We start from the raw sequence: 24747 nt of genomic DNA, 5'->3' as shown, positions 1-24747 counted from the left end.
CGGCCGACACCAGCCACCCCAGAGGGGATGGACTGAAGACAATGACCAAGCCATTTATCTCGTGCCATCCATCTCCAGCCTTCCAAAACAGAGGCCAGGGACACCATTTCTATCCCCTGGCTAATACACTCCATGGACCCAGCCTCCATGAAGTTATCTAACTTCTCTTTAAACTCTGTTCTAGTTGTAGCCTTCACAGCCTCCTGCAGCAAGGAGTTCCACAGGTTGACTATTTGCTTTGTGAGGAAGAACTTTCTGTTATTAGTTTGAAGCCTGCTACCCATTCATTTCATTTGGCGTCCTCTAGTCCTTTTATTATGGGAACTAATGAAGAACTTTTCTTTATGCAGCCTCTGCATACCACTTGTGCTTTTATAGACCTCTATCATATCCCCCCTCCGTCTCCTCTTTTCTAAGCTGAAAAGTCCCAGTCTCTTTAGCCTCTCTTCATATGGGACCTGTTCCAAACCCCTGATCATTTTGGTTGCCCTCCCCTCTCTCACTCTCTCCCACCTCCTTTTCCCAGTACCCCGAGTTTTGTTCAATAAGGAGAGTTTCTATTTTTGAACACGTGTCCTTTATTTTGTACATCAGGAAGGGGGGCTAGGGAGGGGTAAGTGGAAGGAGGTGAGGGAGGAATGGGGTACGAGCTCCTGATGGGGAGGACTGGGGTGGCTCTGTAGGCTCCTCAGGGTGGAAGCTCTCCTGCAGCCCCCCGATTGACACCCCCCTGGATGACAGCCTGCGGCAAGTGCAGCCGGGCTGATGGCTAAGTGCTGTGATGTGCCGAGTGTGGGCACTCAGGGCACTCCAAGCCAGGACTGCTTTGCTGTCCCTCATCGAGTTAGACAAGCGAGCGGGGCACCTCTGCGAACTGTCTGTCTGGGGTGGGGGTCGGGTACCTTTAAGCACAGCCCTCGGCTAGCTTGAGACAGCAGCTCCACACTCGAAGTCCTAATTTCATGCCCTGCCGGCACTGCTTCCGGCCATCCTTAACCTCGGTTCAGGGTCCACTCAATGTGGACATGCTAGTTCGAATTAGCAAAATGCTAATTTGAACTAGTTTTTAGGTCTAGATGCTCTAGTTCGAATTAGCTTAGTTTGAATTAACTAATTTGAATTAAGTTAGTTCAAATTAGCGCTGTAGTGTAGACATACCCTCAGAGAACAACAATGCGTCAGGACAGACTCGATTCACTTTCCCTATTGTGTATGGAAGCGGACTTGCTTCGTCAAGTCAGCTTTGATGAACGTATCCAGAATTTTGCAATCAGAAAATCTAGAAAGAAGCTATTTTAATTTCAGAAGACATGTCAATTTTGTGTCATTTTGAAAAATACAATTTTATTTTACAGTATAGTATTGTTTTTATTTTGAATTACATATGGGGGGGGCACCATAATCTTTTCAGTGCTTAGGGCCTCTAAAAGTCTTAATCCGGCCCTGCCCACAGCAGAGGAGCTGGCGGGCTGAAGCCCAACTAGAATTAACAGTGGCTCTGGTCTGACAGCCAGTGAGCCTGCAGTAGAGCTTGTCAGCTGTGAGGGGAGCCTGGCAGAGAAGCTCATGGCCTCACAGGAAAGCCTGGAGGCTGGCAGCAGAAGGAGCAGAATGATCATCATCATCTGGCAAACACCCTCATTTGGGACTGGTCAGGCCCTTATGTGTGCTGGACCAGGGAGGTCCAACCTGCATTACGTGTGGGGGAAGGGTTAGCATGTAAAAGGAAATCATGAGTCACCACAATATTAAAATTCTTGGAGACTCTCAACCAGCATGAGGACAAGGGTGAGCTAGTCGACATAATGTACTTGGACTTTCCGAAAGCCTTTGATAAGCTCCCTCATCAAAAAGTAAGCAGTCATAGGCTAAGAGGGAAGATACTCTGATTAAAAGATAGGACACAAAGGGTAGGAATAAATGGTCAGTTTTCATAGTGGGAGCAAACTAAATTGCAGGGTGCCCAGAGGAGTTGTAGTGGATCCAGCTCTGTACAACAGATTATAAATGTTTGGGGAAATGGCATGAACATGGAGGTGGCAATGTTTGTAGAATATACTACACTACTCAAGACAGTTAAGTTCAAAGTGGACCACAAAAAGTTACACAGAAATCTCATAAAACTGCGTGACTGGGCAACTAAATGGCGAATGAAATTCAATACTGATAAGCACAAAGTAATTCACACTGGAAAACATAATCCTAAGTATACATACAAAGTGATGCCTAAATGACCTGTTGCCACTCAAGAAATCTGGAGTTATCATAGCACGTTTTCTGAAGACATCTGCCCAATGTGCAGTGCCAGTAAAAAGAGCTAACCGAATGTTAGGAACCATTAGGAAAGGGATAGATAAGAAGACAGAAAACAACGTCCTTATATACAGCTGTAGTGCGCTCATGCTGTGTGCTATTCTGGGCACTCCATTAAAAAAAAAAAGGTACAGAGATGGGTAATAAAAAATATTAGTTTATGGAACAGCTTCAATACTAGACTAGGTGAGTTTGAAAAGACTGGGGCTGCTCAGTTTAGAAGAGATAACTGGGGGGGGGGGGCAGTATTGTCTACAAAAAGGAGAAAGGTCTACAAAGTCATGAATGGAAGGGAGAAAGTGACTAGGGAAATATTATTAACCCCTTCACAAAATATAAGAACTCAGAGTCATCTGATGAAATTAATGGGCAGCAAGTTGAAAATAAATATACAAGGATGTACTTTTCTCCACAATGCACAGTCACACTGTGAAACCGATTGCCATGGCATGTGAGGAAGGTAAAAAATAATTAGGTACTTTCATGGAGAATAGGTGTATCAATGGCTATTAGCCAATATAGTCAAGAATGGGACTCCTTGGTGTCCCTAAACTTTCAACTGCTAGATGGACCTGTTCAGTACTTCGTCTGCAGTACCTGGCACCAGCCACTGTAAGACGACAGGATAGTGGACTAAATGGACCACTGGTCTGACTCAGTATGGCCATTTTTGTGCAGTCATTGTTTATAATTTTTAAAAAATGTGGCATTGCAGACAAATTTGAAATAAGCATTTATTACTGTTGGGAAAAGTAACTCTTAAATATGTTATTACTGGAACTGTGACAGATTTATAAATATTAGAGTGAAAATATTTTCAAGTTGACTAGAATGCAGAAGAAAATAACTGAAAAGAGATTGTTTTTCTGATGCAGAAAAATCAAGCAACTTGACTTCAAGCTTAAGAGGAAAGCAACATTTTCTACCCCCTCCATTGTATGTATCCTTCCAAGAATGTCCGTGAATTCTGCAGCTATTTTTCCTAAATGTTCTTCAAGGTAAGCTACCAGGGAACATTTTTTTCAGGAGAGTATTTTTGTCTGAGTTATTTCATGGCTAAATGTCAAGCTGGAAGAGTATGTAAAGGCTGAATAGCATAATCACATAATCCTACACAAATCTTCAGATGACACAATACGAAACACTGTGTCAGATAAAATCTTTTCATGGAGTTTTCTGCTGAGAACCTGCATTCCAAAACATTCCCCCAGGCAGAAATTGATTTTAATACTACAATGCAATGATTTAGATTTACAAATTTGTATAATGAATTATCAAAAACATATAGATTCCACAACATGGACTCTTATAAAAGGACTGAGAAATCCACCTCTGTTGCTGAGTTAATGGAGACATACAACTTCTTTCCTATCAGACAAAATCACCTTGAAAATTTTCTTTGCAATGTTATTACAATTAATTCTGGAAGAAGAATACGCACGCTATAAAGCAAATAATGTTGAATGGAAAGTGATGTGATCTCACTGGAATCCAGCACAGTAGACAATGTCTAAACTGAGCCACATGCTCAACTAGAAACATTTGGCCAAGGTTTTTGCTTAGGCAAGTGAACTGAGTTCATTTTTTGAAGTATTAGAAATCTGTGGAAGACCATGGCATGCCAGAAATAGCGATAGCAAAAATGATTCTCATACCAGTCTTGTGTCGCATTTGGAAAATAGCCATCTCTCAAGATTTATCTCTTCATACCTATCGATTCCCATGCTAATCAATGTCAAGTAAATAAGTTGACAAAGGATAGAATTTTCAAAAGCACTTGAAGTACCTAGTCACACCTCAGTCCCATTTTCCAGAATGGGTCTTAAGCAACTTTAAAAGAATAGAACGTCTGCTCCTAAAGCACAGGCATATTTTGAAAATTTTACCCAAAAGCCAAAGGGGGACTAAAAAAAAAAAAGGAGGCTAGACTTTGATTCCACTTACATGAGGTAAATCTAGAGGAATTTTAATGAAGTCAGTGTAGCTACTCTGTATCTACATGGATGTCACTGAGATCAGAATGTGGATCACAAATATTATGTATGTATACTATGATTTAGAAGCAAGGAAGGATTTTGAAAAAGCAAAACAAACAAAAATTGTAAAAATCTCAGAGGGGTGGCTGTGTTAGTCTATAACTTTAAAAACAATGAGTAGTCCTGTAGAATCTTAAAGACTAATCATATATATAGTATCATCAGCTTTTGTGGGCAAAACCCACTTTGGTTAGTCTCTAAAGTGCTATAGGTCTGCTAGTTTTTAATAAATTTAAAGTTACACGTTCACTGTTTATTTAGAACTCAAATATAATCCACCGCAATATTGCTTTAATCTGGTGGAGAATGTTGTCTGGATTAAAAATAGAAACTGACTCTCCTCTGTGCTCCAACAGCAGTTGTCTTGAACCACCAACTTTACCCACAGTTGTGCCCATTCCTGCTGACATTGCTAAGGGAATCTGGCCACAGATATGAAAATAAACAGAACAGGAATTGTGTGTTTTATGCTTCTGGCTGTGCATCCCTCATTGGGCTGCATCTGTCTGCTGTTGAATTATTTCACTGAGATATATTTAAATATTTCCCTTTTTGTTTGTTTCAGTATTCATAGTTGAATATTTCATTGACTTAATTTTGTTCAGAAAATTTGTTCAAAGAATCACCCAATATATCATTTCAGTAGTGACTGCTTTTTATACCACAAATGCTGTTTGCAAAGTCATGAGCCAAAACCTTTATAATATATAAAAGTTACCCTTAGATTTTACTGTCTTCCTGGAAAGCAAGAATGAAGGACACAACAATTGCATCTTGTAAAGGATCACTGTGCAGAGGTACATATCACCCCAAACTGCAGTAGGCTTTACTATTGTAACTTTAAATTACAATTTTAACTTCAAAAAAGGGAACTACAAACCATGAGGAAGCTTGTTAAATGGTGATTAAAAGGAGCAATCACAAAAGTGAAATGCCAGCAAGCTGCAGAGAAACTACTGTTAACAGAGGCTAAAATTAAATGTATATAAATCGAAACAAGTAAGAGGATCAAAACCATGCCTTAATGGCTCAACAGAAGTGTGAAAGAGTATTTTAAAAATTCAGTATTTTAAAACCTGGAAATCAAATCCCATTAAGAAAAATAGAAATGAGCATAAACTCTATGAAGTCAAATGTAAAAGCATAATTAGACAGGCCAAAAAAATATAATGAGCAACTAGCATAAGACACACAAAAAATCTGAAGTTAACTTTTAAGTATACCAGAAGCAGGAAGCCTACCAAACGTTCAGTTGGGCCACTGGACACACAAGCACTCAAGAAAGACAAAGCCATTGCAGAGAAGATAAATTATCTCGTTACATCACTCTTTAGTGTTCAGATTAAACACCCTGAAGTCACTCCTTTCTGAGGACTGTACGACTGAAGTGTCAATAAAGAAGTTTTTGGACAAATCGATAAATTAAGCTGTAATAAGTCAAGAAGACCAGATGATATTCAGCCAAGAGTTCTGAAAGAACTCAAATATGAAACTTCAAACCTATAAACTGTAGTAAGTCATCTACAAGAGACCCTCACAATTCATGGAATTTGTGGTTCTGTGTGGAGGAGACAGGGGCTAGGAGCTGCGGGGAACTCACCACAGCTTCCCAGAGCCACAGTGAGTTCCTCACGGCTCCTGGCAGCTGAGGTGAGTTCAGGAGCCCTGGGGAGCTCACAGAGGTAGCCAGGAGTTGCAGCTCTTGGTATTTATGAATTTTGCCATTTGTGGTGATGCCAGGAACGCATCCTCCATGAATGGCGAGGGCTTCTTGTATCAATTAAACCAGTCTCTTTACCAGAAGACTTGAGAACATCTGATGTAACCGTGATTTAAAAAAAAAAAAAAGACTCTAGAGGTGAAGCTTACAAGAAGTGGAAACTTGGGCAGATGACTAGGGAGGAGTATAAATGTATTGCTCGAGAATGCAGGGGGAAAATCAAGAAGGTGAAAGCACACCCGGAATTGCAGCTAGTGAGGGATGTAAAGGGTAACTAGAAAAGTTTCTACAGGCATTTTAGCAATAAGAGGGTGATCAGAGAGGGTGTGGGGCCCTTACTGGATGAGGGAGGTAACTGATGATGTAGGAAAAGCTCAAGCACTCAATGCTTTTTTTTGCCTCTGTATTAATAGACCAGGTCAGCTCCCAGACTACTGCACTAGGCAACACAGTATGGGAAGGAGGTGGGAAGGCTTGATGGAAAAAGGGCAGGTTAAGAGCTATTTAGAAAAGCTAGACATACACAGATCCATGGGTCTGGATTTAATGCATCCAAGGGTACTGAGGGAGTTGGCAAATGTCATTGCAGAGCCTTTGGCCACTATCTTTGAAAACTAGTGCCAATTGGGAGAGGTCCTGGATGATTGGAAAAAGGCAAATGTAGCACCATCTTTAAAAAAGGGAAGAAGAACAATCCAGGGAGCTAGAGACCAGTCAGCCTTACCTCAGTTCCTGGAAAAAGCATGGAGGGGATCCTCAAGGAATCCATTTTGAAGCACTTGGAAGAGGGGAAGTGATCAGGAATAGTCAACATGGATTCAACAAGGGCAAGTCATGCCTGACTAATCTGATGAGCTTCTATGATGAGGTAACTAGCTCTGTGGACATAGGGAAGTCAGTGGATGTGATATATCTTGATTTTAGCAAAGCTTTTCATACGGTCTCCCACAATATTCTTGCCAGCAAGTTAAGGAAGTATGGATTGGATAAATGGACTGTAAGGTGAATAGAAAGCTGGCCAGATTGTTGGGCCTAATGGATAGTGATTAATGGCTCTATGTCTGGCTGGTGGTCGGTTTCAAGTGGAGTGCCCCAAGGATTAGTTCTAGGGCCGATTTTGTTCAACATCTTTATTATTGACCTGGATGGGGCATGGACTGCACCCTCAGAAAATTTGCAGATGGCACTAAGCTAGGGAGAGAGGTAGATACGTTGGAGGGCAGGGATAGGGTCCAGAGTGATATAGATGAATTGGGGAACTGGGCCACAAAGAAATCTGATGAGGTTCAACAAGGCCAGGTGCAGAGTTGTGCACTTGGGATAGAAGAGCCCCAAGCATTGTTACAGGCTGGGGACCGATTGGCTAAGTAGCAGTTCAGCAGAAAAGGACCTGGGGATTACAGTGGAGGAGAAGTTGGATATGAGTCAACAGTGTGTCCTGGTAGCCAAGAAGGCTAATGGAATATTAGGGTGTATTAGGAGGAGCATTGCCAGCAGATCTAGAGAAGTTATTTGTCTCTTTTATTTGACAATGGTGAGGCCACATCTGGAGTATTGCATCCAGTTCTGCTCCCTTCCCCCTCCCCCCACACACTACAGAAAGGCTGTGGATGCATTGGAGAGGGTACAGTGGAGGGCAACCAAAATAATTAGAAGGCTGGAGCACACATGACTTACGAGGAGAAGTTGAGGGATTGGGGCTTGTTTAGTCTGCAGAAGAGAAGAGTGAGGGGGGATTTGATAGTAGCCTTCAACTTCCTGAAGGGAGGATCCAAAGAGGATGGAGAGAGGCTGTTCTCAGTCATGATGGATGGCAGAATAAGGAGTAATGGTCTCAAGTTGCAGTGGGGGGAGGTCTAGGTTGGATATTAGGAAAACTATTTCCTTAGGAGGGTGGGGAAGCACTGGGATGGGTTCCCTAAGGAGCTGATGGAATTTCCATCCCTAGAGGTTTTTAAGTCCCAGCTTGACAAGCCCTGGCTGGGAAGATTTAGTTGAGGCTGGTTCTGCTTTTAGCAGGGTTGGACTCAATGACCTTCTGAGGTCTCTTCCAGCCCTAGGATTCTATGAACCTGGGAATTAGTGTAAGGTAAACCTAACTTCAGTATCAGGTAAAGTGACTGAAACAATAACAAGGAAAAGAATAATCAGACACATACATGCATATGACATGTTCAGGAAGAGTGAATGTAGGTTTTGTGAAGAGAATTCATGCTTCACCAATCTATTATAATTCTTTAAGGGTATCAGAAAGCATACAGACAAGGGAGATCTAGACTGTACAGTGTAGCTGGACTTTCAGAAAGCTTTTGATATGTACAAAGGCTCTTCTGGAAACTAAGCAGTCATGGGATAAGAGGGAAGGTCCCCTCCAGGATCAGTAACTGATTAAAAGATTAGAAACAAAGAGTAGAAATAAAAGTTAATTTTTAACAATGGAACGAAGGAAATTGCAGGGTCCCACAAAGTTCTGTACGGGGATCAGTGCTGTTCAACATATTTATACATGGTCAGGGAAGGGGGGTAAACAGGAATTGGCAAAGTTTGCAAATGACTCAAAACTACTCAAGACAGTTAAGTCCAAAGATGACTGCAAAGAGTTACAAAGTACTCTCTCAAGGCTGGGTGACAAAATGGTAGTTAAAATTCAATGCTAATAAGTGCAAAGTAATGAATACTAGAAAACATAGTCCTAATTATAGATACAAAATGATGGGATCTAAATTAGGTGAGGCCACTCAAGGAAGAACTTCAAATTATGTCGTCTAATTCTCTAAAAATATCTGCTCCATGTGCAAAGGCAGTCAAAAAGATAACAGAATGTGAGGAACCATTAGGAAAGAGGCAGAAAAATATCACAATGCCACTATATAAATCACAGTACGCCCACACTTGAACACTGCATGCAGTATGGGTATTCCTATCTAAAAAAACGACAAGTAGTCCTGTGGCATCTGAGAGACTAACAAATATATATATTTGTAGGCAAACCCCACTTCTTCAGATGAGCTTGAGGCGATTGGGGCTTAGTCTTCATTGCAGACTTTTGTCAATATAACTACGTGGCTCAGCAGTGTGGAAAATCCATATCCCTGAACAATGCAGTTTTAACATCTTATCTCCTGACACAGTTTCTCCCATCGACATAGCTCTCAGGCAAGTGGAGTAGCTATGCCTATGGGAGACGCTCAAACCAAGTCTACACTGGTAAATTACAGAGCAGTAAATCAGCCCCCAGTGCTGTAACTCCTGAGGTGCTCACACTGGCAAGACACTCAATGCACACTAAAGTTGCAGTTGCTGTGCTCTGCATATACCACCTCAATGAGATGTGTAGAGCTTGCTGCACTCTGGATACAAGTTCTGGGATGCCAATGTGGATACTTGAAGTGTTTTCTGAGTTGTGACTGGACTCTGAAAATGGCCCATAATCCCTCAAGTCCTGTCTGCTCTTTATTTTGAACTCATCTGTCTGCCCTACAGGCAGGCACATATCCCCTTTCAGAACATGCATGCTGTGCTGATTTGCACAGAGACACAGAGGCCTGGTCTACACCAGGAGTTTAAGTTGATTTTAGCTGCATATGGTTGGTTTTCTAAACAATGAGTGCACACTGAACCAGTAAACAGACTGAAGATGTCTATGCAAAGATTGCAAAGTCCATGGTGAAGAAAGGATTCGCCAGGGACACCTAGCAGTGCTGTGTGAAAATAAAGGAGCTGAGGCATTTTTACCAAAAGACAAAGGAGGCAAACAAATGGTCTGGAGCATCGCTACAAACATGCCACTTCTACGAGCAGCTGCATTTGATCCTAGTGAGGGACCCGATCAGCTTCCCAAGCCAGACCATGGAATCCTCCCAGGACCCCCATCAAGGCAGGAGTGAGGAGGACAGCATGGTAGAAAAGGAGGAGAATGGTCAGCAGACAAGCAGCAAGATCCAAGAACTTTTTATAACCTTGGAGACAATCCCCTCCTCCCAGGACGTCTCACAGTCGGGCACTGACCCTGGAGAGAGCATTTCTTGTGAGTTCACGTTTTTTATCTTGCTGCAAGTGGGTTAAAACAATTGGGTGGGATATGTGGTGCACTCTGTGCCTACACAGTACAGGGGGCCTGGAACAGCTTCTTAACCTGACTGGAGATGGAACTGGAATCCTCCCTGCACAGTTCCATGAAGCTCTCACAGAGGAACCCTTTGGTCCTTCTCACAAGGTTTCTGGAGAGCCTGCCTTATTCCATCCTTCACAATAGGACGCCTTCCCACACCAAATCACCAGAAAGTGGTCTGGAGTCATTACAGCACAAAGCATTGCAGCATACGGACCAGGTTGTTAGTCACATTCAGACAGCATCAATTCCCTGTCACTCCCTCTGTGTGATTGGGAGAAGACTGATATCTCGCACGGCAACTAGTATGAAGCAGGGGAAGCTTTTAGCTGCTGCATCTGCTGCTAACCTCCATTTGCCTATCTCCAGTGAAACATGGTTTCAGTTCCTGGACTCCCTCCCTCATCCCCACTTCTTCCCTTCTGTCCTCCGACCCGCAGGCTCCTGTGGGAAAGGGGAAAGCAGCACTCTCCCGGCAAGCGGGTGTGTTGGACACAGAGAAGGAAGTGCTTTGGAAGCTGTCACTCTGCTCATGGAGCTGGTACAAAGTAATCAACCACATTTAAAAAAGGATAGAGAGCCTGCTGCCGTGGTTGCACGTAACCCTTCGCTTGACAGATGACGAATACTGTTTAGTCAAAATATTTAGAGCTGCTTTGGAGACAGACACCATGCTGAAGTTCCTCTACTGTTGTTTAGGACCAACAGATAGTGAGAACATAACTTTTAAAAACATTCTGTATAAAAAATCCCATGCTCAATGCAATACAAGATCTTTCCTTAGACTACACTGTATAGTATTCCCTCATGAAAGACTTTGCCACTGTTACGCTTGTAGCATAGGACATCTTATCCATTCAGTAGTCTCCTGTTGATTGTAACGGCTCTGTTTGAGTGATAAGGTGCTATTTTAATGTGATAAGTGACTATTTTACACCTGCTGAGGCTAAGTCTCAGATCTAGAAAGTCTGTAACTTTTGGTTTGATTGAAAGTGCAGTTTAAAATAAATGTCCCTTTTTGAAATGAGTAACATCTGGAAGCAATTACTTTCATATTCTAGCAGATGTTTCTAGTGAACAGCAGAATATAACCCATTTTGTTACAGAGAAATTACAGAGTATTTCCGTGGTATAAATGCAATCTGAAATCAGCTTAAATAAATATGCAGTTGCAAGAAAAGAAAATAGAAATTATTGTTGTTGGTTTTTGAATAAAAAAGATAATATATGAGATGCAGAAGGGAAATTTGGGCTGCAGAGGTTTTAGGAGGATCTTCTAAGAATTTCACTTCTCTCTTTTTAAAAAGCACTGCCTGTGACGGGGTGAGGCAACCCCGCACTAGAGGGGCCCCCCCCAGCGAGGCAGGGGAAAGCGGCGCGGCTTGCCTCGCCGCCGCCGAGGACGCGTCCGGTGGGGTAACCGGGACGCGCCGCTCGGCAGGCGGGCGAGCGGGCGGGACCCCGAGCAACACAGGGGAGGGCGGTGACGGGGTGAGGCAACCCCGCACCGAGGAGGGCCCCCCCAGCGGGGCAGGAAGAAACGCCACGGCTGGACCTGCTGCCGCCGGGGACGCAGGCAGCAGGGCAGCCGAGACATGCCGCCAGACTGGCGGCTCCAGGGACGCAGCCCGGGACAGCGCGGGGGAAGAACCCCCCCCCCGGCAAGGTTAGTGGGGACAACCGGGCAGGGACGGCACCCCACCAGCCTCGGGGCGGGCGGCCCCGCGGGCGCCCCAGCCGGCCCTATGCCCCACAGCTGCAGGAGAGGGAGAGAACGCTGGGGGTGAGGGGAAACAGCTGGGGAGGAGAAGCTGGGGCCGTGGATGAGCACAGGTGTGAGTGCTCTGGAGGGGCGGGGCGGCACCTTCCCCAGGTATAAAGTCAGGAGAGGCAGAAGCAGGAGGGGAGGAGAAGGAGGACGCTGGAGACAGAGACTGAGAGACACCGAGGAGGCGGCGAGACCAGCCAGCTGGTGAGCGGACGAGCGAGGGCGTGAGGAAGCAGCCCAGGGCGGGTGTACTGGAGCCCGAGGGTTGATGCGTTGCGGCTCTGTGCCCCATCAGCCAGGTCGGGGGAGAGAAGAGCATCTCCCCCGCCTTAGGGCCCTGGGCTGGGGTCTGGAGAGAGGGAGGGCCCGGACCCCCCTCACCTCCTCGCTCGCGGGATCCTCGGGGCAACCACCGGGAGGGCCGTCCCGGCGCCGCGGCACCGAGACTGGGACCTTCCGGGACGGCAACCGTGGGAGTGTGACTGCCCAGGACGGGGTGGGCTCACGGACCCCGTAACACTGCCTATATTTCTTTTAACTGGTCAACAAAGTGACCTGTTTAAAAAATTACTTTTGCCCCTTTAAAAATAAGAAAAATATTATTTTGGAGCAGAATGTGTATAAAGAAAAAACATGCACCAAGTACATACATCACACAGATCAATGCACACTTCAAACATGTATGCTATTTCTAAATGCAGAGTTATTTCTGAAATACTCAAAAGTACATTGCACACATTAGCATTTTGATTTTTATGTTAAAACACGTCTTTTAAGAATTCCAATAAAATCTGGGCATGTGCTGTTGCTCATTTTCAAATTCATACAGGATCTGTAGCTGGTTAGGAAATGCACAGATCTTGTAAAGTTGTTATTAGAAGGTTTTAAATGAAATTGGATAATATACAAAAAGGCCTCTTCAGAGTGTCTAAATAGCCCAAAATAAAATAAATAAGAAAGTTCTGGGATAGTCAGTAGCCCATGGAACAGGAGGAAAGTCATGCTACACAATAATAGAGAAACTATTGAGAAAATTCTCAGTTAAGTAAAAAAAACCCTATTCTGCACAACACACTGTGTGAAATACTTTCTGACGAGACAAAATTTGTACTTTTCATCTTCACTTAAAGCAGTTTTGAAACAAAATAGAGACCTACCTGGCATCTGTTAGACCTACATCTGTTAGAAAAATACAGCAAGAATCATCACTGTTGAGGACTGCACTTTCCAAGTGCTATGTGTCAGCTGGAGTAGAAGTAAGATAGTCACTTAACTCAAAACACAGCCGAGAGCAATGTACATGTGCAATCTCCATGAAATGGTACAAAACAACAGCAAACAGTGAACCACAGCCCTCCAGTTCACCATTTTCACATACTACAGTCAAGAACATGGAAAGCACTAAACATACTAATTACTTGGACTGTTTGAATAGTCTTTCACATGTGTATGAAGAACACAGCAGTACCTACGTTAAATGTAAATGAAATGTAAACTAGCAAAAGCTGTGTGACTATCACCTCACTAACAACTAAAAAAGCACAGACTATATCACCATTTAAAACTCTCACACCAAACAGGCTATTGCAAGTACTTGCTGAAAATTGTAAGGAAGTGTTGAAACTTGTCTGCATGCTGGTAGCTTGGGTAATTCAAAGTTGATAGTATGATCCTTGCTGCACAGCAAAGCTCTCATAAGGTGAATAGTTATTCCAGATGTACACCACAGTAATGGAGATAGGAATCTGGCCCATTCATATACAGGAAAGATGATAACGAGAATGAAATAATTACTGGCTACAGTGTATCACACACCCAAGTTGCTGTCCTTGCACCATTTGTCCCTGCCTTTTAAGCCCAGCTCCTATGTGTGTGTGGGGAGGGGGGAGGCGGAGGAGGGCACTATGCTTTCCAGTGGTATCCTGGCCAACTTTTTCAAAGACACAAGAGAGGACAGAGTTCCATACACTGTCCCCTTGCTTTTTAAACTTATAGAGTGGCTGGGGGGAGAGGGCACTCTAGCCTTGAGAGGAGAAAGAACATACATTCAGACCCATTTGTGTTCAGATATTTATTTTCAATTTATATGATTAAGAGACAGTGTCCTGAACAGAGTCTAACTGATTAATGACTCTTTGGCAACAGATCTTGTGGGAAACATACCATGTCCTAACTTATGGGGACTATCTGAACAAACTACCCAGAGTCCTCTGGATTGACTATTGCCGGTCATAAGCAAAATGCAGGATAGCTATGGCTGGCAGGTTGAATCAAAACATGGCTAGGAACTGGGACAGATGTGAAGGCGGAGCACAATAAAGACTAGTACAGAGGAATCAAGCCCTTCTTGCTTTTGGAAGATGAAGTTCACCAGAGCCCAGTTTGTACTCATTTTATTGGTCAGTCTTGGACAGTCATTTCCAAGGCTCATTAGGCAACAGAAAATCTTCAACAGGAAGTCAGAGCAGAGACTGCACCTTGCTTCACTCTTCATAATTTACCTTCCAATGGACAATATAACTACCAAATTTTTATCTATCTTGGGGTATGTCTGCACTACAAAGTTAATTCAAACTAACAGACGTTAGTTGGAATTAACTTTGATAGGCGCTACACATACAAACCGCTAGTTCAAACTTAATTCAAACTTAATTCGAACTAGCAGAGCACTTAATTCGAACTAGGTAAACCTCATTCCACAAGGACTAACGCCTAGTTCGAATTAACTAGTTCGAATTAAGGGCTGTGTAGCCAATTAATTCGAACTAGTGGGAGGCTAGCCCTCCCCAGCTTGCCCTGGTGTCCACTCTGGGCACCACCAGGGAAACTCTTCTGCCCCCCTCCCGGCCCTTGAGCCCTTAAAGGGGCACGGGCTGGCTATGGTGCCTGTGCCAGGTGCAAGCCCGCCAGCACCCAGCCAGCAGACCCTGCACCTGGCACGGGATGAGCCAGACATACGCTGCCTCCCAGGCCTCCGCCTCTTCCTGGGACCAGGCTGGCGGCTCCCAGGAGCCTGCCCGGGGCTGCAGAAGGCGGGTGCCCGCCTGGTCTAGTGCGGAGATCAGGGAACTCATGCAGGTTTGGGGGAAGCTTCCAACGTCCATGACCTCCGCACTAGGCACAGGAAAGTGGCCGTCTAGGGCAGGATAGCTGCCAGCCTGGCCACCCAGGAGCAGGTTTGCATGAAAATCAAAGTGGTCCAGTGAGATCCCCAACCCTGAGCCCTGAGCTTAGAACATAAAAACATAAGAACGGCTGTACTGGGTCAGACCAAAGGTCCATCTAGCCCAGCAGCCTGTTTGCCGACAGCGGCCCACACTAGGTACCCTGGAGGGGATGGATTGAAGATAATGACCATGCACATTGTCTCGTGCCATCCATCTCCAGAGGCCAGGGACACCATTTCTACCCCCTGGCTAATACCACTCCATGGACCCAACCTCCATGAATTGATCTAACTTCTCTTTAAACTCTGTTAGGGTATGTCTACACTACCCTCCTAGTTCGAACTAGGAGGGTAATGTAGGCATACTGCACTTGCAAATGAAGCCCGGGATTTGAATTTCCCGGGCTTCATTTGCATAAGCGGGGAGCCGCCATTTTTAAAACCCCGCTGGTTCGAACCCCTTGCAGCGCGGCTACACGGGGCATGAACTAGGTAGTTCGAACTAGGCTTCCTAGTTCGAACTACCGTTACTCCTCATTTCACGAGGAGTAATGGTAGTTCGAACTAGGAAGCCTAGTTCGAGCTACCTAGTTCGTGCCCCGTGTAGCCGCGCTGCACGGGATTCGAACCAGCGGGGTTTTAAAAATGGCAGCTCCCTGCTTATGCAAATGAAGCCCGGGAAATTCAAATCCCGGGCTTCATTTGCAAGTGCGGTATGCCTACATTACCCTGCTAGTTCGAACTAGCGGGGTAGTGTAGACATACCCTTATAGTTCTAGCCTTCACAGCCTCCTGCAGCAAGGAGTTCCACAGGTTGACTATTTGCTTTGTGAGGAAGAACTTTCTGTTATTAGTTTGAAGCCTGATACCCATTCATTTCATTTGGTGTCCTCTAGTCCTTCTATTATGGGAACTAATGAAGAACTTTTCTTTATGCACCCTCTCCACACCACTCATGCTTTTATAGACCTCTATCATATCCCCCCTCAGTCTCCTCTTTTCCAAGCTGAAAAGTCCCAGTCTCTTTAGCCTCTCTTCATATGGGACCTGTTCCAAACCCCTGATCATTTTAGTTGCCTTCTCCTCTCCCACCCTCTCTCTTCCCCTCTCCCACCTCCTTTTCTCAGTCTCCCCGAGTTGTGTTCAATAAAGAGAGTTTCTATTTTTGAACACACGTGTCCTTTATTTTGTACATCAGGAAGGGGGGCTAGGGAGGGGTAAGTGGAAGGAGGTGAGTGAGGAATGGGGTACGAGCCCCCGATGGGGAGGACTGGGGTGGCTCTGCAGGCGCCTCAGGGTGGAAGCTCTCCTGCAGCCGCCTATTTCACACCCCCTCCCCCGATGGCAGCCTGTGACAAGTGCAGCCGGGCTGATGGCCGAGTGCTGTGATGTGCCGAGTGTTGGCACTCAGGGCACTGTAAGCCAGGACTGCTTTGCTGTCCCTCATCGAGTTAGACAAGCGAGCGGGGAACCCTGAGAACTGTCTGTCCGGGGTGGGGGTCGGGTCCCTTTAAGCACAGCCCTCGGCTAGCCTGAGACAGCACCTCCACGCTCTAAGTCCTAACCTGATGCTCCGCCGGCACTGCTTCCGGCCAGCCTTAACCTCGGTTCAGGGTCCACTTAATGTGGACATGCTAGTTCGAATTAGCAAAATGCTAATTTGAACTAGTTTTTAGGTCTAGATGCACTAGTTCGAATTAAGTTAGTTCGAATTAGTGCTGTAGTGTAGACATACCCTAAAGAAGTAAAGCGTTGTCTAAAACAAAGACCTGCACTGGAACGCTCTTCTCTTCACTTGAGTATTTTATACAGAGGATAGACTCAAAAATCTCTACTACTGAACTCACACATGAAAACAAACATTAAGCAACTCAGGATGAATTTCTTCTTAATCAGAATGGGATGCATATTTAAGGCTTATCCAAAGTGCTAATGTCAATAGATGTTCATCTAGAAATTTCAATGTTAAGTGGTTTAAAAAATGAAAAACAATACCTCAATCACACTTATGTGTTACCTGTAATGTGTGCAGTTCTGTAGACACTCAGGAGAGATTCAAATGCCACCCAGCAGATTAGCAGAGCATCCACAGCTACTTTTTTGTTTCTATTGGCGGTACACATGCATCAGTGCACACAACAATTTCTTCTACACATGGTTAAAAAAAATCTGCACATCGATGGAAAAGGTAAGAGGGAACATTGCTCATGACCCTCTTTTTCATCCCTCACAAGACAGAATACTTGGCTGTGTCTACATTGGCACCCTTCTCCAGAAAAGGGATGCTAATGAGACAAGTCGGAATTGCAAATGCCGCGGGGGATTTAAATATCCCCCGTGGCATTTGCATGAACATGGCTGCCGCTTTTTTCCGGCTCGGGGCTTTGCCGGAGAAAAGCGCCAGTCTAGACGGGATCTTTCAGAAAATAAAGTCTTTTCTGGAAGATCCCTTATTCTTAAAATCAGGAATAAGGGATCTTCCAGAAAAGGCTTTATTTTCCGAAAGATCCCATCTAAACTGGCGCTTATCTCCGGCAAAGCCCCGAGCTGGAAAAAAGCAGCAGCCATGTTCATACAAATGCCGCGGGGGATATTTAAATCCCCCGCAGCATTTGCAATTCTGACTTGTCTCATTAGCATCCCTTTTCTGGAAAAGGGTGCCAATGTAGACACAGCCCTTGTGTTCTAAATTTAAGGTTTGATCCATAACCCACTGAAATCAATTCAAAGACTCCTATATCTTCAGTGGACTTTGAAACAAACCCCTGGTATAGATCTTAGTTAGGCTATGAATTAAGTCCTAGCAAAATCAGAACCACCATTACAAGTTGCTTCAAGAAAACATGAAAAGTTGGTCTTGACATAGTCACATGCCAGATTATTCTTCAACACCTGAGCTGTTCCACTACACTGTGCATTGACATCCTACAAGAAACAGAAGGAAATTTTGAATAACACTAATACACAAAAAGGAGCTTATTCTGTTTTTAAAGTGTTGCACTGTAGCTTTAGATCAGAGTTCAAAATAAGCACCAGGGAATCAGAAACCAAAAGGATCCAAGCTAATGGCCATGCCCTTACATCATGCATGAATCTCTGTTAGTCTGGATTCAGATGGTAAGCATTTTGCTGGGTAGCATTACATACATAAATATCCTTACCTATATGTAGAATATGTAGCTATGTAGGGCAGTGTTTCACAACTAGTGGTACGAATACCCTCAGGGTACTCAAGAGAAGTCTGGGGGGTATGTCAACACAACTGTAATTTGGAGAAAACTGAATTCTTGTTTTAAGTTTTACAGCACTTTATTATTTTTGTACTTTTTGCACCCAAAAATTTCACCACCTGCGTGGCTACAATTAAGTTGTTTAAACAAATGTGTTGCAATAATACCAAAAAAAATTGTGTGTCTGAAAACTGTAGATACTGGGGGTACTTACAATTTTTTTTAAAAAAGGGGTACTTTATAAAAAAAAGTTTGAGAAACACCTGTGTAGGGCACCCGAAAAATTTAGGGCACTACTGGGTCTTAATAGCCATCCACCTGCCTCTGCCTCTGCCTATTCCTTTTCTCTGGCTCTGCTTCCTCCAGAGAGGATCTATTTAACTTAAAAGTGAAAAAAATCCTCCAGAGCTATTAGCAGAGCATCGAACCTGTGAAAGCCATTCAAGTGGTAATGAATCCATTTAACAGACATTTGCCAACCCCCAGTATATACAATTAATTTCTAAATTTTCAGTCTACAGAATCTTAGTTAAAAATCCCCTTTCAAATATTTCATTATTGTACTGCTGAAGACTCTTTGAAGGACAAGGGAGTTGTACTGTTAACTCCCTTACATGGTTTTGAAAAATCTAAAACTTACATAGTTAAATTTTAACACGTATATAAATCTTATACATTTTTGCACAGTTGGGACTTAAATTAACAAGTCAGCATCTGAAAGATTAAACTGAAAATAAAATTTTCCTGATGTCTAACTCATAAAGAAACTCCTGTCCTACACACTATTTGAAAAATAATATCAAGTAAATAAATGACTAGTTTATGTCTATCCTTACTGTACAAACCCACCCAGAAACAGCAGAAGTGGTAATAGTATAGAATGTGGGGGGTTAATTTAAACAAAGCAAATACTGAATGCAATAGTTTAATAATAGTCTTGGCATCAGATCTCCTCAGATCTATTCCTGTCTCTGTCCCTGCCTTGTGTTATGATCCTGGGTAAATCCCTTTGGGCCTGATCCTGCATGAGCTCTGTGAAGATGTTCAGATCCACTGAAATGTGTCTCTCTGCAGAAACAGGGTCTGAAAGTGTTCATGCTTCGGTTTGTCCAAGAGTTAAGTAGCTATAATATTTACTCCTGGGAGAATTCTATCCCACTGAGCAAGAGCAGAACTAATGTCCCCCACTGATTTCATTCTTTCACTGTTGAATAATTGATCTGCGTGTCCCTCTGGGGAAAGAGTCCTGAGCAGGCACCTCTGGTTTGGCCATTAGGAGCAGCTTGGGAGCATAGATGCGGGAATTCAGGGTGCTGCTACATCCCCTGGCTTCAGATGGATTCCATTCCATGTAAGGTTTACAGCTGACTCCACTATAAAAACAGTTCTAGTCCCCCTGCTGCAAAGTCCTGCATTCAAGACTCTGTTTCTCAGGGAGAAGCAAGACTGAGGGTTCCCCAGCTGATCGCTCCAATTGTGTACCAGGCACCAGCTGAGAAGGAATTCCTCTTCCTCTGCATGGACCCCTCTTGAAGCACAGACTGGGTCACACTCGCCCCACAGGGACCTCCCATGGCTACCTTCAGCCAGTAGTGGAGAGGTCACTGTATGGGGGGAACTACCCCATCTGCCCAAACCATCTGCATCTGGACCCCCACTTCTGAGCCTCCCTCCTCCCAAACCTTCACCCTGCTGAGCCCCACTCCTCCCGCATCTGGATCACTCTGCCAAGCCCCTGAATGCAGACCCTACACTGAGCCCCAACCAGCTGTACTTAGACCCCCCACCCCATGAAGCCCCGTTACCCCACCACCTGGATTCCACTCTGGCTGCTCTAGAAAAAAACCCTCTTAGATCCGATTAGGGACATGTTCATGCTGTTTCTGACGGTTCACATTCTAAATAGCTACTAGTCGTTTTTAGAGATCCACCTTCTGAAAAGAAAACCCTAGGTATTAAAAATTGGCATTTTCCAAAATCTAGCACATTTTATATGAGTGAATCCAGCTTCCCTCGCCTTGAACAGTTTGAAAGCATTAATCCAACCAAGGAATCCTATTGGCTAAGAGGTGCACACCCACAGCCCCCTCCAGTCCCCTAACTTGAACCCGCAACATGCCCACCCCTGCCGTGAGCCCCGCATACCACACCATTCACTTACATTTCTTACAAATATTGTTGTAATATCCCCAACCTCCTGATCTGAAGGGCCCCTGCCAGAGGCAGGTTGTAATACGACAGAACCTGTATAAAATTAAGTTACTTCCATCCCTGGACTGAACCAAGATGAGCCAGAAAAATATGATGAACCTGCACTAGGATCGCTTCTCAATAAACCTTACAGAAAAGAGGCAGTGCTCTGTTTTGGCACAGCTAAATTAATGCTTAAGGTCTGGAAACTAGAAGAAAATGTTACTGGAATCCACATTGACTACAGCCCTTTTTGTTAAAACATAGCAAATGGTAACAGTTTACAGAGATAAAGAAAAAATAAACTTGATGCAATTCCCATTTTTAAAAAAACCACTAAAACCAATTAAATTGAAAATATGTTAATAATTCTTTTTTTCAGAAATCCAAAATTAAAAATAACTTCCTTAAATAACATTTTTTGAAAAATACAATCATATAGAGGTTGGACATTTTCCTTTTAATTAAAAAAAAAAACTTAATTGAGTTAAGGACCCAAGCAATGCCAGATAAGTGTGCTAATCATCTACAAATAAGTTTAAAACACTTGGATAAGATCCAAACAAGCTTACTTTTGCCCTACAAATCTACAGTCTTGATTTATTTAAATTCTCTATTCTTTGTCTAAATATCTGTAATCTAAATTACCTGTAGATACTCATCATTTTCAGTGCCTCTTGTTGGTAGGTGGAAAATTGCAGAGAGAAACTTCTTCAGAATATTTGTCACTGAAACTGTCACTGCTGTCTGATATGCTTAACCACATTTACTTTATGGTGTATTCTATGCCCTCATCCTCTGCTGTGAAATGGCATGAATGGGTTAAGTTGAACAGCAAAAATGAACTGTGGTTTTGTATGCACATGGTCAGAAGTAAGGGGAAAATAGCTTTATATAGTAGCTCTCTCTTTGAGAAGAAAAAGAAAGCTCGTAAAAATGAATCAAGAAAATGCTAATCTAACCCATTTCAACCTCAAATGAACTTAAAATTCAACTTCAAAGCAAGCCACATGAAGGCAGGAGAGAGTTTAAAGCAGTACACAGTACAGAATTAACCCCTACAGAAACTAGCATTTAACCTCACCAATTATTCAACCTTTTCTCTAGCCCACTTTCAGCTTAACTTGCTTGAGTATTCTTAATAATATACAGCCATTTCATTTTACATTCCTTCTGCTTATACCACACAACAGACCAGTAAAATCCATGTATACTAGGAAAGCAAACAAACATGCACTATGAAAATACTGTTCAAGGTAACAGAGAGGATAAAAGGAGACAAAACTGTTCTGTGTCCATTTGCTCAGGCATTAGAGTCAGAAGCATGAATACATGTTCCTTCTCCTTGAAAGAGATTGCATAAGAACCCTTTGAAGTTAGAGTTTACCTGCTGAAGCATTTCTTCAGTAGCATTAAGTTTCAGCTGATGCCCCTCAAGACACACTTCTAGGTCCCGAATTTTCTCTCCTTGTGCCTCCACCTGATCGGTGAGGACACTCACCTGTAATTTGAGAACAAGACACAGAGAACACTTTTGAACTGACTGCAATCAAACGTCAGCTAGCCTTATTAAACAGTCCAGCACACATTGTGTTTTTATATCCAGCCTGTAATTAAAAGTCCTTAAAAGATTTACATTCCTGAGTAGCATACCACTTTCCTCTAGCAAGACAAACACAAATTTTGAATTTTACCTTAAAGCCTCTAACAATATCTTTGCTTTGAAAACATCAATCACCTTTCCCCTGCTTTCTTTAAAACAACAACAAAAGACACAACAACACTGGGAGATTATGTATAAATAGCCTGAGTAAATCGTATCACTGTATAAAGAAAACACTGTCTTTTAAAAAAACAGTAGCCTAAAATACTCTTAATATTTTAAGTGATATGAGAACATGCATTGTTTTTTCAGCTTCTGTTAAAACTTCACTTCTTAAAGTGGATAAGCAATAAAAACTCTTCTTCAGGAAACTGACCAATTACAGTGCTTCTTACAAGATCCTGAGTACAACTTACCTATCAATAAAGCTTTCTAAAGCTATAAAAGAATGCAATAAGTAAAAGGCATGTTTTAGCCTTGACTAAGAACTACTCTACAAAAATTTCCAAACTAAACAAGCCAAAACATGAATGAAAAAGAACTGAAATAAAAGGGATGGATCGCTGTGAAGGAAACAATTAGTAATACTTTGAAGGAACTATAAGAATGGTGGTAGGAACTGGTTTAGGAAAGGTTAGACTGTAATAAGAAAAGCCCAATAGCTTAACTCAGAAAGGGTATGTCTACACTACCCCGCTAGTTCGAACTAGCGGGGTAATGTATGCATACCGCACTTGCTAATGAAGCCCGGGATTTGAATTTCCCGGGCTTCATTAGCATAAGCGGGGAGCCGCCATTTTTAAATCCCCGCTGCTTCGAACCCCGTGCAGCGCGGCTACACGGGGCTCGAACTAGGTAGTTCGGACTAGGTTCCTATTCCGAACTACCGTTACTCCTCGTGAAACGAGGTGTACCGGTAGTTCGGAATAGGCACCCTAGTCCGAACTACCTAGTTCGAGCCCCGTGTAGCCACGCTGCACGGGGTTCAAAGCAGCGGGGATTTAAAAATGGCGGCTCCCCGCTTATGCTAATGAAGCCCGGGAAATTCAAATCCCGGGCTTCATTAGCAAGTGCGGTATGCATACATTACCCTCCTAGTTTGAACTAGGAGGGTAGTGTAGACATACCCAAACATATTTAACTCAAAAATATATGTAATGCATAACATTACAAAGATTTTAAAATACATCTTGTAGCTCTAGGTGAGGCAGTCCATATTGCATAATCTATATTCATTATTATATTAGTAGTAGTAGTAGTAGCCCTCAGAGACCCAGTCATGGACTGGGTCCCCTTCCTGGTGGGTATTGTGAAACCATACAACAAAAAAGACAATGTACAAGCATCACTTTATATTTATTTTTATCATAAATATTTACTCTGTCAAAAAAAAAAATAGTCATTTTTGGATCACCTAATGTAAGTACGGTAGTGCGATCTCTTTATCATGAAAGTTGAACTTACAAATGTAGAATTATGTACAAAAAATTCATAGAATACTAGGACTGGAAGAGACCTCAAGAGGTCATCGAGTCCAGTCCCCTGCCTTCATGGCAGGACCAAATACTGTCTAGACCATCCCTGATAGACATTTATCTAACCTACTCTTAAATATCTCGAGAGATGGAGATTCCACAACCACCCTAGGCAACTTATTCCAGTGTTTAACCACCCTGACAGTTAGGAACTTTTTCCTAATGTCCAACCTAAACCTCCCTTGCTGCAGTTTAAGCCCATTGCTTCTTGTTCTATCTTCAGAGGCCAGGAAGAACAAGTTTGCTCGCTCCTCCTTGGGACACCCTTTTAGAGACCTGAAAACCGCTATCATGTCCCCTCTCAGTCTTCTCTTTTCCAAACTAAACAAGCTCAATTCTTTCAGTCTTCCCTCACAGCTCATGTTCTCTAGACCTTTAATCATTCTTGTTGCTCTTCTCTGCATCTTCTCCAATTTCTCCACATCTTTCTTGAAATGCCCTGCCCAGAACTGGACACAATACTCCAACTGAGGCCTAATCAGTGCAGAGTAGAGCGGAAGAATGACTTCTTGTGTCTTGCTCATGACACACCTGCTAATGCATCCTAGAATCATGTTTATTTTAATAACAAATTACTCAAATTGTATCTTTTAAATAGCTTTAATGATTGTTGGTATTGTTTTTCCAAATGACATTAGTATCTTGGGGGATGTCTACACTACCCTCCTAGTTCGAACTAGGAGGGTAATGTAGGCATACTGCACTTGCAAATGAAGCCCGGGATTTGAATTTCCCGGGCTTCATTTGCATAAGTGGGTCTCCGCCATTTTTAAATCCCCGCTTGTTCGAACCCTGTGCTCGACCCCGGCTACACGCGGCACGAACTAGGTAGTTCGAACTAGGCTTCCTAGTTCAAACTACCATTACTCTTCATTCTGTTTCAAACAGAAGTTTTATTGCTGAGACTTTTGCTAGTGGCCGTTCTAATTAGACAAGAATTAAGAATTCAATTCACAGGAGGTTTACTGCTTATTTTATAATTGTGATGAGAACATCACTCAATTAAAGTAAGTGTGACCAGAAACACATGTAACAGAAGCTCATTACTGAGATAACATAATGTAAACCCACATGC

The 24747-nt window shown here is 43.2% G+C and overlaps 1 protein-coding gene across 14 annotated transcripts in view; it reads right to left on the bottom strand.

Annotated features, from left to right (window-relative positions):
• Positions 1-24747, bottom strand: part of PPFIBP2 (PPFIB scaffold protein 2) — a 247702-nt gene that overhangs the window by 72677 nt on the left and 150278 nt on the right. For 13 of the 14 annotated variants that reach the window (XM_075927828.1, XM_075927829.1, XM_075927826.1 and 10 more), the window contains one exon: positions 21922-22035. In XM_075927828.1, coding sequence (XP_075783943.1) covers positions 21922-22035 — 114 coding nt within the window. Of the gene's footprint in view, positions 1-21921; positions 22036-22228; positions 22461-24747 lie in introns of those variants that run through there. The other variant, XM_075927838.1, reaches the window with a different exon arrangement.

This window comes from Pelodiscus sinensis, chromosome 4 (genome assembly GCF_049634645.1).
Source record: "Pelodiscus sinensis isolate JC-2024 chromosome 4, ASM4963464v1, whole genome shotgun sequence".
NCBI lineage: Eukaryota > Metazoa > Chordata > Testudines > Trionychidae > Pelodiscus > Pelodiscus sinensis.
The sequence above is the reverse complement of the archived record's forward strand: the minus strand, read 5'-3'. Positions and strand labels throughout refer to the sequence as shown.